General features: G+C 51.8%; 1 protein-coding gene across 1 annotated transcript; it reads left to right on the top strand.

Annotated features, from left to right (window-relative positions):
• Window positions 1-1148: 1148 nt before the first annotated feature.
• Window positions 1149-11821, top strand: LOC148659610 (uncharacterized). Its single transcript, XM_088633829.1, has 5 exons — window positions 1149-3839; window positions 5123-5406; window positions 8717-8895; window positions 9891-10058; window positions 11111-11821. Exons 3-5 carry the CDS (start codon window positions 8878-8880, stop codon window positions 11309-11311), a joined length of 387 nt encoding a protein of 128 aa, XP_088489955.1. The 5' UTR covers window positions 1149-3839; window positions 5123-5406; window positions 8717-8877; the 3' UTR covers window positions 11312-11821.
• Window positions 11822-13637: the final 1816 nt, after the last annotated feature.

The raw sequence follows: 13637 nt of genomic DNA, 5'->3' as shown, positions 1-13637 counted from the left end.
AGGACCAGGACTGGACTGAGACCCACTGACCCCTCCAGGACAGGACTGGACACAGACACACTGACCCCTCCAGGACAGGACTGGACACAGATACACACTGACCCCTCCAGGACAGGACTGGACACAGACACACACTGACCCCTCCAGGAGCAGGACTGGACACAGACACACACTGACCCCTCCAGGACAGGACTGGACACAGACACACACTGACCCCTCCAGGACCAGGACTGGACTGAGACACACTGACCCCTCCAGGACCAGGACTGGACTGAGACACACTGACCCCTCCAGGACAGGACTGGACACAGACACACACTGACCCCTCCGGGACAGGACTGGACACAGATACACACTGACCCCTCCAGGACAGGACTGGACACAGACACACACTGACCCCTCCAGGACAGGACTGGACACAGACACACACTGACCCCTCCAGGAGCAGGACTGGACACAGACACACACTGACCCCTCCAGGACCAGGACTGGACTGAGACACACTGTCCCCTCCAGGACAGGACTGGACACAGACACACACTGACCCCTCCAGGACCAGGACTGGACTGAGACACACTGACCCCTCCAGGACAGGACTGGACACAGACACACACTGACCCCTCCAGGACCAGGACTGGACTGAGACACACTGACCCCTCCAGGACAGGACTGGACACAGACACACACTGACCCCTCCAGGACAGGACTGGACACAGACACACTGACCCCTCCAGGACCAGGACTGGACTGAGACACACTGTCCCCTCCAGGACAGGACTGGACACAGACACACACTGACCCCTCCAGGACAGGACTGGACACAGACACACACTGAGCCCTCCAGGAGCAGGACTGGACACAGACACACACTGAGCCCTCCAGGACCAGGACTGGACTGAGACACACTGACCCCTCCAGGACCAGGACTGGACTGAGACACACTGACCCCTCCAGGACCAGGACTGGACACAGACACACACTGAGCCCTCCAGGACCAGGACTGGACTGAGACACACTGACCCCTCCAGGACAGGACTGGACACAGACACACACTGACCCCTCCAGGACCAGGACTGGACACAGACACACACTGACCCCTCCAGGACAGGACTGGACACAGACACACACTGACCCCTCCAGGACAGGACTGGACACAGACACACACTGACCCCTCCAGGACCAGGACTGGACACAGACACACACTGACCCCTCCAGGACCAGGACTGGACTGAGACACACTGACCCCTCCAGGACAGGACTGGACACAGACACACACTGACCCCTCCAGGACAGGACTGGACACAGACACACACTGACCCCTCCAGGACCAGAACTGGACTGAGACACACTGACCCCTCCAGGACAGGACTGGACAGCCCTGCTACAGAGACACACTGTCCCCTCCAGGACCAGGACTGGACACAGACACACTGACCTCTCCAGGACCAGGACTGGACAGCCCTGCTACAGACACACTGACCAGCCCTCCTGAAACAGGACTGGACACGGACACGCTGACCAGCCCTCCTGAAACAGGACTGGACACGGACACACTGACCAGCCCTCCTGAAACAGGACTGGACACGGACACGCTGACCAGCCCTCCTGAAACAGGACTGGACACGGACACACTGACCAGCTGAATACACGCTGTTACCCCCAGTGTCCTGGCCCACTCACTCCCTGGTCTCCTAATGACCTCTGACCTGTCCTCCTCGCCCTGAGAGCTGCTGTGTGTGAGCGCACTGGTGGGGCTCCACACTGCTGCTGCTGGAGGGGATCCCCACCACCAGCGGGGCGTCCAGAAAGGCGCTATATAAGGCGCTATATAATTCCCTGTCACCCTGGACAGGAGGGTCTCCTGAGCTCACTTCTGCAGCAGTGTGAGAGTTTGGCCTGCAGGGGGCGCTGTGGAGTGCTGTCACAGGGACTCCTCCCCGGACTCTCAGAGTGGGAAGTACTCGCGATTGAGAAATCCTGGTCTCTACTCGGCTCTCCCTCTCCATCTTTCCAGTCATCTTCTGCAGAACTGACCGTCTGTCTCTGCCTGTTCCTCTGTCTCTCTGCCTGCTCCTCTGTCTGTCTGTCTGTCTGTCTGCCTGTCTGTCTGTCTGTGTTCCTCTGTCTGTCTCTCCCTGTCTACCTGTGTCTGTCTGTCTGTCTCTGTCTGTCTCTGTCTGTCTGTCTGTCTGTCTGTGTTCCTCTGTCTGTCTCTCCCTGTCTACCTGTGTCTGTCTCTCTGTCTCTGTCTGTCTGTCTGTCTGTCTGTGTTCCTCTGTCTGTCTCTCCCTGTCTACCTGTGTCTGTCTCTCTGTCTCTGTCTGTCTGTCTGTCTGTCTGTCTGTCTGTGTTCCTCTGTCTGTCTGTCTGTGTTCCTCTGCCTGTCTCTCCCTGTCTACCTGTGTCTGTCTCTCTGTCTCTCTGTCTGTCTGTCTGTCTGTCTGTCTGTCTGTGTTCCTCTGTCTGTCTGTCTGTGTTCCTCTGCCTGTCTCTCCCTGTCTCCCTGTGTCTGTTTCCAGCTGACTTGAAGTCCCTCTCCCCTCTGTGTCCCTCTGTGTCTGTCTGTGTTCCTCTGCCTGTCTCTCCCTCTCCCCTCTGTGTCCCACTGTGTCTGTCTGTGTTCCTCTGCCTGTCTCTCCCTCTCCCCTCTGTGTCCCTCTGTGTCTGTCTGTGTTCCTCTGCCTCTCTCCCTCTCCCCTCTGTCTGTCTGTGTTCCTCTGCCTGTCTCTCCCTCTCCCCTCTGTGTCCCTCTGTGTCTGTCTGTGTTCCTCTGCCTGTCTCTCCCTCTCCCCTCTGTGTCTGTCTGTGTTCCTCTGCCTGTCTCTCCCTCTCCCCTCTGTGTCCCTCTGTGTCTGTCTGTGTTCCTCTGCCTGTCAGAGTGAAAGTGAAACTGTGATATCCCCCTGCAAAAGTCCAGCTGTGATTCTCGCACACAGACGCTCAGAGTCCCACAGGTTCCCCTGCCTCCCCACGAATGTATATAAACCCGCCACAGACAGACAGAGAGACAGACAGAAGATGCTCACAGCCTGAGGGGCAGAGAGAGACACAGAGACCAGCGATCCTGGCAGCCTGACAGCAGAGAGAGACACAGAGACACAGACAGACAGAGACACACAGAGAGACACAGAGACCAGCGATCCTGGCAGCCTGACAGCAGAGAGAGACACAGAGACACAGACAGACAGAGAGACAGACAGAAGATGCTCACAGCCTGAGGGGAAGAGAGAGAGAGACACAGAGAGAGACAGAGACAGACACTCACAGACAGAAGATGCTCACAGCCTGAGGGGCAGAGAGAGACACAGAGAGACAGACAGAGGGACACACAGGCCTTGTGCAGAGACGGACAGAGAGACAGACTGAGGGACACACAGGCCTTGTGCAGAGACGGACAGAGAGACAGACTGAGGGACACACAGGCCTTGTGCAGAGACGGACAGAGAGACAGACTGAGGGACACACAGGCCTTGTGCAGAGACGGACAGAGAGACAGACTGAGGGACACACAGGCCTTGTGCAGAGACGGACAGAGAGACAGACTGAGGGACACACAGGCCTTGTGCAGAGACGGACAGAGAGACAGACTGAGGGACACACAGGCCTTGTGCAGAGACAGAGAGACAGACTGAGGGACACACAGGCCTTGTGCAGAGACGGACAGAGAGACAGACTGAGGGACACACAGGCCTTGTGCAGAGACGGACAGAGAGACAGACTGAGGGACACACAGGCCTTGTGCAGAGACGGACAGAGAGACAGTGGAAGGCTGGGAGCAGCACACTCTCAGGAGAGCAGCAGACGACTGGTGATGAAGATCTCAAGATGGAGCGTCCCTGGTAATTAATATTCTTCTCATTGTTTTTCTTGCATTTATTAACGAGTTACTTTGTTTCTCTGCTCTATATTTATCTAAAATTGTCTGATACATGAAATTTCATTGGTTAATTGCTAAATTGATTAATTGGTCTCTACTTCGATATTGAGTTATCGATATACTGCCTGACACTGTGACTGCATAACACACTGACTGACTGACACACCGACAGACTGACTGATTGACACTCTGCCTGGTTGACACACCATCTGAATGACACACCGACTCACTGATACACTGACTGACAGGGTGACAGATTGTCACAGTGACTGACTGACACACTGACTGACACAGTGTCTAACTGTCACACTGACTCACTGACACACTGACTGACAAGGTGACAGATTGTCACAGTGACTGACTGACTGACACACTGACACACTGACTGACAGACATTGTGACTGACACACTGACTGACTGACAGAGTGATTGAAACACTGACGGACAGACACACTGACTCACACACTGACTGACTGAGTGACTGACTGACACACTGACTCACACACTGACTGACTGAGTGACTGACTGACACACTGACTCACACACTGACTGACTGAGTGACTGACTGACACACTGACTCACACACTGACTGACTGAGTGACTGACTCACAGACTGACTGACTCACACACTGACGGACAGACACACTGACTCACACTGACTGACAGAGTGTCTGACTGACACACTGACTCACACACTGACTGACAGAGTGTCTGACTGACACACTGACTCACACACTGACTGACTGACACACTGACTGACTGACACACTGACTCACACACTGACTGACAGAGTGTCTGACTGACACACTGACTCACACACTGACTGACTGACACACTGACTGACTGACACACTGACTCACACACTGACTGACTGACACACTGACTGACTGACACACTGACTCACACACTGACTGACTGACACACTGACTCACACACTGACTGACTGACACACTGACTGACTGACACACTGACTCACACACTGACTGACTGACACACTGACTGACTGACACACTGACTCACACACTGACTGACTGACACACTGACTCACACACTGACTGACTGACACACTGACTGACTGACACACTGACTCACACACTGACTGACTGACACACTGACTGACTGACACACTGACTCACACACTGACTGACTGACACACTGACTCACACACTGACTGACTGACACACTGACTGACTGACACACTGACTCACACACTGACTGACTCACACACTGACTCTCTCTCTCCAGGACTCCACATGCTCTTTTCCTGCCTACTCCTGGGGTCCACATCACCACTGACCAGCGCCAGCTGGCACCCCAAGAACCAGTCCAGCCCAGCGCTGAGCGCCCCAGGAGTGAGAGGGCAGGGGGACCCTACTGCTGCGCCCGAGCCGGGGGGCAGGGAGGCCAGAGGGGGGGGCTTGGCGCGGAGGAGCCGGGCGGACAGGGAGAGACGCAGAGAGAGTGTGGCGCACTGCCTGAGCCTGACCAGACACACCCTGAGACTCAGCCTGGACACCCGGCACACATACGTGAGTCACACTGAGGAGTGATACTGCAGGAGTGAGAGATACTGCAGGAGTGTGTGATACTGCAGGAGTGTGTGATACTGCAGGAGTGTGTGATACTGCAGGAGTGAGTGATACTGCAGGAGTGAGAGATACTGCAGGAGTGATACTGCAGGAGTGATACTGCTGGAGTGAGTGATACTGCAGGAGTGAGAGATACTGCAGGAGTGAGTGATACTGCAGGAGTGATACTGCAGGAGTGTGTGATACTGCAGGAGTGTGTGATACTGCAGGAGTGAGTGATACTGCAGGAGTGAGTGATACTGCTGGAGTGATACTGCAGGAGTGATACTGCAGGAGAGTGTGATACTGCAGGAGTGTGTGATACTGCAGGAGAGTGTGATACTGCAGGAGTGAGAGATACTGCAGGAGTGAGAGATACTGCAGGAGTGATACTGCAGGAGAGTGTGATACTGCAGGAGTGAGAGATACTGCAGGAGTGATACTGCAGGAGAGTGTGATACTGCAGGAGAGTGTGATACTGCTGGAGAGTGTGATACTGCAGGAGAGTGTGATACTGCAGGAGTGAGTGATACTGCAGGAGTGTGTGATACTGCTGGAGTGATACTGCAGGAGTGTGTAAAACTGCAGGAGTGAGTGATACTGCAGGAGTGATACTGCAGGAGTGAGAGATACTGCAGGAGAGTGTGATACTGCTGGAGTGATACTGCAGGAGTGAGTGATACTGCAGGAGTGTGTGATACTGCAGGAGTGTGTGATACTGGAGGAGAGTGTGATACTGGAGGAGAGTGTGATACTGCAGGAGTGATACTGCAGGAGTGAGTGATACTGCAGGAGTGATACTGCAGGAGTGAGTGATACTGCTGGAGTGATACTGCTGGAGAGTGTGATACTGCAGGAGAGTGTGATACTGCTGGAGTGAGAGATACTGCAGGAGTGTGTGATACTGCAGGAGTGATACTGCAGGAGTGTGTGATACTGCTGGAGTGATACTGCTGGAGAGTGTGATACTGCAGGAGTGTGTGATACCGCTGGAGTGTGTGATACTGCTGGAGTGTGTGATCCTGCAGGAGAGTGTGATACTGCTGGAGAGTGTGATCCTGCAGGAGAGTGTGATACTGCTGGAGTGTGTGATACTGCAGGAGAGTGTGATACTGCAGGAGTGTGTGATACTGCAGGAGTGATACTGCAGGAGTGATACTGCAGGAGTGTGTGATACTGCAGGAGTGATACTGCAGGAGTGAGTGATACTGCTGGAGTGTGTGATACTGCAGGAGAGTGTGATACTGCAGGAGTGATACTGCAGGAGAGTGTGATACTGCAGGAGTGAGTGATACTGCAGGAGTGTGTGATACTGCAGGATTGATACTGCAGGAGTGTGTGATACTGCAGGAGTGAGTGATACTGCAGGAGTGATACTGCAGGAGTGAGTGATACTGCAGGAGTGATACTGCAGGAGTGAGTGATACTGCTGGAGTGATACTGCTGGAGAGTGTGATACTGCAGGAGTGTGTGATACTGCTGGAGTGAGTGATACTGCAGGAGTGTGTGATACTGCAGGAGTGATACTGCTGGAGAGTGTGATACTGCAGGAGAGTGTGATACTGCTGGAGTGAGAGATACTGCAGGAGTGTGTGATACTGCAGGAGTGATACTGCAGGAGTGTGTGATACTGCTGGAGTGATACTGCTGGAGAGTGTGATACTGCAGGAGTGTGTGATACCGCTGGAGTGTGTGATACTGCTGGAGTGTGTGATCCTGCAGGAGAGTGTGATACTGCTGGAGAGTGTGATCCTGCAGGAGAGTGTGATACTGCTGGAGTGTGTGATACTGCAGGAGAGTGTGATACTGCAGGAGTGTGTGATACTGCAGGATTGATACTGCAGGAGTGTGTGATACTGCAGGAGTGAGTGATACTGCAGGAGTGTGTGATACTGCAGGAGTGTGTGATACTGCTGGAGTGAGAGATACTGCAGGAGAGTGTGATACTGCAGGAGAGTGTGATACTGCTGGAGTGATACTGCAGGAGAGTGTGATACTGCTGGAGTGATCCTGCAGGAGTGAGTGATACTGCAGGAGTGTGTGATACTGCTGGAGTGATACTGCAGGAGTGTGTGATACTGCAGGAGTGTGTGATACTGCAGGAGTGATACTGCAGGAGTGAGTGATACTGCAGGAGTGATACTGCTGGAGTGATACTGCAGGAGTGATACTGCAGGAGAGTGTGATACTGCAGGAGTGTGTGATACTGCAGGAGTGATACTGCAGGAGTGTGTGATACTGCAGGAGAGTGTGATACTGCAGGAGTGAGTGATACTGCTGGAGTGATACTGCAGGAGTGAGTGATACTGCAGGAGAGTGTGATACCTGCAGGAGTGTGTGATACTGCTGGAGTGAGAGATACTGCAGGAGTGTGTGATACTGCTGGAGTGATACTGCAGGAGTGATACTGCAGGAGTGATATTACAGTTTACATGATGTGCAGTAGGTCCAAGCCTAAAGAGGGCAGGGCCTGCCTGTCAGCAGCTGTGAAGGAAGATCTTCCTCAGTCTCAGCCCTGTGAGACAGTGAGAGACCTGAGAGACACAGAGTCTACAGGCTCCTCTCTCCTGCAGCTTAACATGCTGAGTGTGCGGACCTTACACTTGAGTGTCCAGTCAGTGTGTCTGTATTAACCCCTCTCTCTCAGTGCAGTGTTAATGTACTGGAGTGTCCAGTCAGTGTGTGTATTAACCCCTCTCTCTCAGTGCAGTGTTAATGTACTGGAGTGTCCAGTCAGTGTGTGTGTATTAACCCCTCTCTCTCTCAGTGCAGTGTTAGTGTACTGGAGTGTCCAGACAGTGTGTGTATTAACCCCTCTCTCTCTCTCTCTCTCAGTGCAGTGTTAATGTACTGGAGTGTCCAGTCAGTGTGTCTATATTAACCCCTCTCTCTCAGTGCAGTGTTAATGTACTGGAGTGTCCAGTCAGTGTGTGTATTAACCCCTCTCTCTCAGTGCAGTGTTAATGTACTGGAGTGTCCAGTCAGTGTGTCTGTATTAACCCCCCTCTCTCTCTCTCAGTGCAGTGTTAATGTACTGGAGTGTCCAGTCAGTGTGTCTGTATTAACCCCTCTCTCTCTCTCAGTGCAGTGTTAATGTACTGGAGTGTCCAGTCAGTGTGTGTGTATTAACCCCCCTCTCTCTCAGTGCAGTGTTAATGTACTAGAGTGTCCAGTCAGTGTGTCTGTATTAACCCCTCTCTCTCTCAGTGCAGTGTTAATGTACTGGAGTGTCCAGTCAGTGTGTCTGTATTAATTCTTCTCACTCTTTTAGGAAGAGAGTTTGGGTGGCGTATCAAAGCAGAATTTTCTACAAGCAACATCACACCTCCCTGTGATTCACACTCCACTCCACCAGTGGATGAAAGCAAGGGTACTGCCACTGCTACTGTATAATACCATGAAAGGGTGTCTTCTGTGAGCATTTATCTTCACATGTCAATTCTGAATACAGTAGGTGTATTCCTTTATTAGTATTGCAATTAATCTTTTTGAGTTAAGAGTTTCACTAGGATCTAAATTAGGATCTGTATTCATCTCTCTGTGTGAGGAGTGTCTCTGGGGTCTGTATTAGGGTCTGTGTTCATCTCCCTGTGTGAGGAGTGTCTCTGGGGTCTGTATTAGGGTCTGTGTTCATCTCTCTGTGTGAGGAGTGTCTCTGGGGTCTGTATTAGGGTCTGTGTTCATCTCTCTGTGTGAGGAGTGTCTCTGGGGTCTGTATTAGGGTCTGTGTTCATCTCCCTGTGTGAGGAGTGTCTCTGGGGTCTGTATTAGGGTCTGTGTTCATCTCTCTGTGTGAGGAGTGTCTCTGGGGTCTGTATTAGGGTCTGTGTTCATCTCTCTGTGTGAGGAGTGTCTCTGGGGTCTGTATTAGGGTCTGTGTTCATCTCCCTGTGTGAGGAGTGTCTCTGGGGTCTGTATTAGGGTCTGTGTTCATCTCTCTGTGTGAGGAGTGTCTCTGGGGTCTGTATTAGGGTCTGTGTTCATCTCTCTGTGTGAGGAGTGTCTCTGGGGTCTGTATTAGGGTCTGTGTTCATCTCTCTGTGTGAGGAGTGTCTCTAGGGTCTGTATTAGGGTCTGTGTTCATCTCTCTGTGTGAGGAGTGTCTCTGGGGTCTGTATTAGGGTCTGTGTTCATCTCTCTGTGTGAGGAGTGTCTCTGGGGTCTGTATTAGGGTCTGTGTTCATCTCTCTGTGTGAGGAGTGTCTCTGGGGTCTGTATTAGGGTCTGTGTTCATCTCTCTGTGTGAGGAGTGTCTCTGGGGTCTGTATTAGGGTCTGTATTGATCTCTCTATGTGAGGAGTGTCTCTGGGGTCTGTATTAGGGTCTGTGTTCATCTCTCTGTGTGAGGAGTGTCTCTGGGGTCTGTATTAGGGTCTGTAGTCATCTCTCATTGTGTTAATTGTATTTTTAGGTTTGGTGTTAATGTCTCTTTCTGTTTCTCTCAGTGTAAGCAGAGGATCCGTTTGGTTGTGAAGACCTTGCAGTTCTATCAGCGGTACCTGCAGTCTCAGAAAATGGCGGACTTACTGTCGAGGGTCGACCCCAGTCTCTCTGACAAACTGTACAGCCTCATTCTGGACATCAGAGACCTGCTGCATCTGCTCTCTATCAGGGTGAATAACAGCACATCTCATATCTATGTATGCATTCTTTACACCTGCACACAACACACACCTGCACATGGCACACTCCTGTACACAACACAGAATACACACCTGTACAAAACACACACCTGTAGAGAACTCCCACCATCAGACAACATACACTAGCACATAACACACACCTGCACATACACACCTGCACACAACTCACACCTGCACATGGCACACTCCTGTACACAACACAGAATACACACCTGCACACAACACACACCTGTAGAGAACTCCCACCATCAGACAACATACACTAGCACATAACACACACCTGCACATACACACCTGCACACAACTCACACCTGCACATGGCACACTCCTGTACACAACACAGAATACACACCTGCACACAACACACACCTGTAGAGAACTCCCACCATCAGACAACATACACTAGCACATAACACACACCTGCACATACACACCTGCACACAACACACACCTGCACATGGCACACTCCTGTACACAACTCACACCTGCACATAACACACACCTGTACACAACTCACACCTGCACATAACACACACCTGTACACAACACAATCCTATGCACAGCACACAACACACACTTGCACACAATACACACTCAGTACACAACACACACTCCAATCACCTGTAAACAACACACACTCCAATCACCTATACACAACACACAACACTCACTCCAATCACCTGTACACAACACACAATACACACTCCACACATTTTGCCGCAACACAGTCTGAACAACTAAACATGACACACTCTACATGTGTACACAACTCACAACTCGTGATACACACCTTACACACATCTACAGAACACGCACCACTCACCAGTACACAACACAAGATACACACTCTACAGACCTGTACAGAACACGCACCACGCACCACTCACCAGAACACAACACAAGATACACACTCTACAGACCTGTACAGACCACACACCAGTACACAAGAGTGCGGTGCTCTTTCTGTGTCTGCGGTGGCATTGTGCTGCTGGTCATGGTGTCAGTTTGTGTTTCTATGACAGTTCAGGGTGAGCTCGGCCCCTCCCTCCGTCTCCAGCACTGACGTCACTTGGCCACCGGGGGGCGACTGGCACGCTCACTCCCAGGCCCTCCTGCTGCTGAGGGGGCTGGAGTCCACTCTGCAGAGGACAGCGAGGGAGCTGACCTTCGCTCAGCTGGACAGGAAGAGCAGGCACAGGCTGATTCACAGGCGCGCGCCCTGACCAATGAGCTCACAGGATCGGCACGACACTCCGTCAGTACAGCTCTCAATCTGCAGGTCTACAGACCCTAATACAGACCCCAGAGACACTCCTCACACAGAGAGATGAACACAGACCCTAATACAGACCCCAGAGACACTCCTCACACAGAGAGATGAACACAGACCCTAATACAGACCCCAGAGACACCCCTCACACAGAGAGATGAACACAGACCCTAATACAGACCCCAGAGACACTCCTCACACAGAGAGATCAATACAGACACTAATACAGACCCCAGAGACACTCCTCACACAGAGAGATGAACACAGGCCCTAATACAGACCCCAGAGACACTCCTCACACAGAGAGATCAATACAGACCCTAATACAGACCCCAGAGACACTCCTCACACAGAGAGATGAACACAGACCCTAATACAGACCCCAGAGACACTCCTCACACAGGGAGATGAATACAGACCCTAATACAGACCCCAGAGACACTCCTCACACAGAGAGATGAACACAGACCCTAATACAGACCCCAGAGACACTCCTCACACAGAGAGATGAACACAGACCCCAGAGACACTCCTCACAAAGAGAGATGAACACAGACCCTAATACAGACCCCAGAGACACTCCTCACACAGAGAGATGAACACAGACCCCAGAGACACTCCTCACAAAGAGAGATGAACACAGACCCTAATACAGACCCCAGAGACACTCCTCACACAGAGAGATGAACACAGACCCTAATACAGACCCCAGAGACACTCCTCACACAGGGAGATGAATACAGACCCTAATACAGACCCCAGAGACACTCCTCACACAGAGAGATGAATACAGACCCTAATACAAACCCCAGAGACACTCCTCACACAGGGAGATGAACACAGACCCTAATACAGACCCCAGAGACACTCCTCACACAGAGAGATGAACACAGACCCTAATACAGACCCCAGAGACACTCCTCACACAGAGAGATGAACACAGACCCTAATACAGACCCCAGAGACACTCCTCACACAGAGAGATGAACACAGACCCTAATACAGACCCCAGAGACACTCCTCACACAGGGAGATGAATACAGACCCTAATACAGACCCCAGAGACACTCCTCACACAGAGAGATGAATACAGACCCTAATACAGACCCCAGAGACACTCCTCACACAGGGAGATGAACACAGACCCTAATACAGACCCCAGAGACACTCCTCACACAGAGAGATGAACACAGACCCTAATACAGACCCCAGAGACACTCCTCACACAGGGAGATGAATACAGACCCTAATACAGACCCCAGAGACACTCCTCACACAGAGAGATGAACACAGACCCTAATACAGACCCCAGAGACACTCCTCACACAGGGAGATGAACACAGACCCTAATACAGACCCCAGAGACACTCCTCACACAGGGAGATGAATACAGACCCTAATACAGACCCCAGAGACACTCCTCACACAGAGAGATGAATACAGACCCTAATACAGACCCCAGAGACACTCCTCACACAGGGAGATGAACACAGACCCTAATACAGACCCCAGAGACACTCCTCACACAGAGAGATGAACACAGACCCTAATACAGACCCCAGAGACACTCCTCACACAGAGAGATGAACACAGACCCTAATACAGACCCCAGAGACACTCCTCACACAGAGAGATGAACACAGACCCTAATACAGACCCCAGAGACACTCCTCACACAGAGAGATGAACACAGACCCTAATACAGACCCCAGAGACACTCCTCACACAGAGAGATGAACACAGACCCTAATACAGACCCCAGAGACACTCCTCACACAGAGAGATCAATCCAGACCCTAATACAGACCCCAGAGACACTCCTCACACAGAGAGATGAATACAGACCCTGATACAGACAACAGAGACACTCCTCACACAGAGAGATGAACACAGACCCTAATACAGACCCCAGAGACACTCCTCACACAGAGAGATGAACACAGACCCTAATACAGACCCCAGAGACACTCCTCACACAGAGAGATGAACACAGACCCTAATACAGACCCCAGAGACACTCCTCACACAGAGAGATGAACACAGACCCTAATACAGACCCCAGAGACACTCCTCACACAGAGAGATCAATCCAGACCCTAATACAGACCCCAGAGACACTCCTCACATAGAGAGATGAACACAGACCCTAATACAGACCCCAGAGACACTCCTCACACAGAGAGTTGAATACAGACCCTAATACAGACCCCAGAGACACTCCTCACACCGAGAGATCAATACAGATAATATAACACTTGAGAAACACAAAAAGACAATTC

Source organism: Lepisosteus platostomus, chromosome 6 (genome assembly GCF_059453375.1).
Source record: "Lepisosteus platostomus isolate fLepPlt1 chromosome 6, fLepPlt1.hap1, whole genome shotgun sequence".
Taxonomy (NCBI): domain Eukaryota; kingdom Metazoa; phylum Chordata; class Actinopteri; order Semionotiformes; family Lepisosteidae; genus Lepisosteus; species Lepisosteus platostomus.
This window is presented reverse-complemented; position numbering and strand designations above follow the sequence as displayed.

Bases quoted from the DNA above. Each gene is read 5' to 3' on its own strand.
- LOC148659610 (XM_088633829.1), top strand. The intron at 10,059-11,110 runs GTGAATAACAGC...TTTCTATGACAG, and splicing joins TGCATCTGCTCTCTATCAGG to TTCAGGGTGAGCTCGGCCCC.